Source organism: Sinocyclocheilus anshuiensis, unplaced genomic scaffold, assembly GCF_001515605.1.
Source record: "Sinocyclocheilus anshuiensis isolate Anshui unplaced genomic scaffold, SAMN03320099.WGS_v1.1 C32806567, whole genome shotgun sequence".
Classification (NCBI taxonomy): domain Eukaryota; kingdom Metazoa; phylum Chordata; class Actinopteri; order Cypriniformes; family Cyprinidae; genus Sinocyclocheilus; species Sinocyclocheilus anshuiensis.
The window spans coordinates 1-1,499 of record NW_015620181.1 but is presented as its reverse complement, the minus strand read 5'-3'; the positions used below and the strand labels follow the sequence as shown (position 1 = coordinate 1,499).

Here is a 1,499-nt window from a genome sequence, read left to right as displayed (position 1 = left end):
TGAAACCAGTTGACCAAAGAAATGGTGATGGAGAAGCCAAGTGCCCAGCTTGTCGGGCGAGAGTTTGTCCGACAGTACTACACCCTGCTCAACCAGGCTCCTGACTACCTGCACAGGTCCGAATTTACTGCTTATATATTCAGATTTCCTTTGTTAGATGCAAGTGAGGTTTGCGGAAAGATCAGAAATCCCTTACTTGTTTAAAATGTGGTAGTACATATTGCAGCTAAACGTTTCCTTTGTCTTTCAGGTTTTACGGCAAGAACTCGTCTTATGTACACGGTGGTCTGGACAATAATGGCAAACCAGCTGAAGCGGTCTATGGGCAGTCTGTGAGTTTTAATACAAGTGTTGTGAATTTTTAATGCGGTTTATGATTCAGTTCAGTAGCTCAATGTAATATTTTTCTTTCTGAACAGGAAATCCATAAGAAGGTGATGGCGCTGAGCTTCCGTGATTGTCACACTAAGATCAGGCATGTCGATGCTCACGCCACCCTGAACGAGGGAGTGGTGGTGCAAGTGTTGGGGGAGCTGTCCAATAACATGCAGCCTATGAGGAAGTTCATGCAGACATTTGTTCTGGCACCTGAGGTATGAACATTTTGTCATAAATGTTATCAGTTTAAAATGTTAACATGACCTCGGGTGAATTAAACTGTTGTCTCTGAACATATGCCAATGCAGGCATAAATCATTTTAAATGTGAGGTTTCATTGAGCAAAGCCTGAATTCAAAGACCTGCAAAGTGGAAAAAGTCAATATGAGTTGATAGGCATTTTGTTTTAATGGAAACAATAGTCATCAAAGAATTTTAAAGTCGCAGTCAACTTAATTATAGTGCTGTATTTCAGAGAGAAATTGAATAGTGAATGAGAAAAAAAAAATCCAGGCACGCCTTCATCGCCTATAGCTCTAGACTTAGTTAAGGATGTCAAACTAAGATGTTTGTCAGATGTTTTCTTTCGTTTAACACCGATGAATTGTTCACCACCAGACCAGTAATTTGTGATAAGAAAGTAAATGGGATCAATTGTGACTTCATGCGGACTTTAAGAAATCTTTGGCTAGATATTGATTCTGAGTGGAGTAAAGGGTTTGTGTGTTATGGAAGCATCAGCTTGTTCTGATCTTCGGTATTTGATTGGTGCAAGACGTAGCTCATAAAATGCAGTAATTTCTGAGGCACATTTGGCATTTATGCCAACAAAAAATATTTCCTTTCAGATAATATTCTGTTATTTATTATTTTTTACGTTGCTGTAATCTTTTAGGGATCAGTTGCAAACAAGTTCTACGTACACAACGATATCTTCCGGTACCAGGATGAGGTGTTTGGGGACTCGGACTCAGAACCTCCTGAGGGTGAGCAGCTGATATTATTGGTGTATTTCAGAGATCTTCAGAGTAATGTCTCCAAATTGCTCTTGCTGTGAGCAGATGACTTCATTTATTTCCTGTTGTTCACAGAGTCTGAGGAGGATGTGGAGGAGCTGGAGC

The 1,499-nt window shown here is 40.1% G+C and overlaps 1 protein-coding gene across 1 annotated transcript; it reads left to right on the top strand.

Moving 5' to 3' along the window:
- Positions 1–6: 6 nt before the first annotated feature.
- LOC107683011 (ras GTPase-activating protein-binding protein 1-like) lies at positions 7–1,495 on the top strand (the record flags this gene model as incomplete). Its single annotated transcript, XM_016479104.1, has 5 exons — positions 7–116; positions 251–332; positions 420–593; positions 1,274–1,364; positions 1,470–1,495. Coding segments are annotated over exons 1-5 (468 nt in total), but the record flags the coding sequence as incomplete, so codon positions are not given.
- Positions 1,496–1,499: the final 4 nt, after the last annotated feature.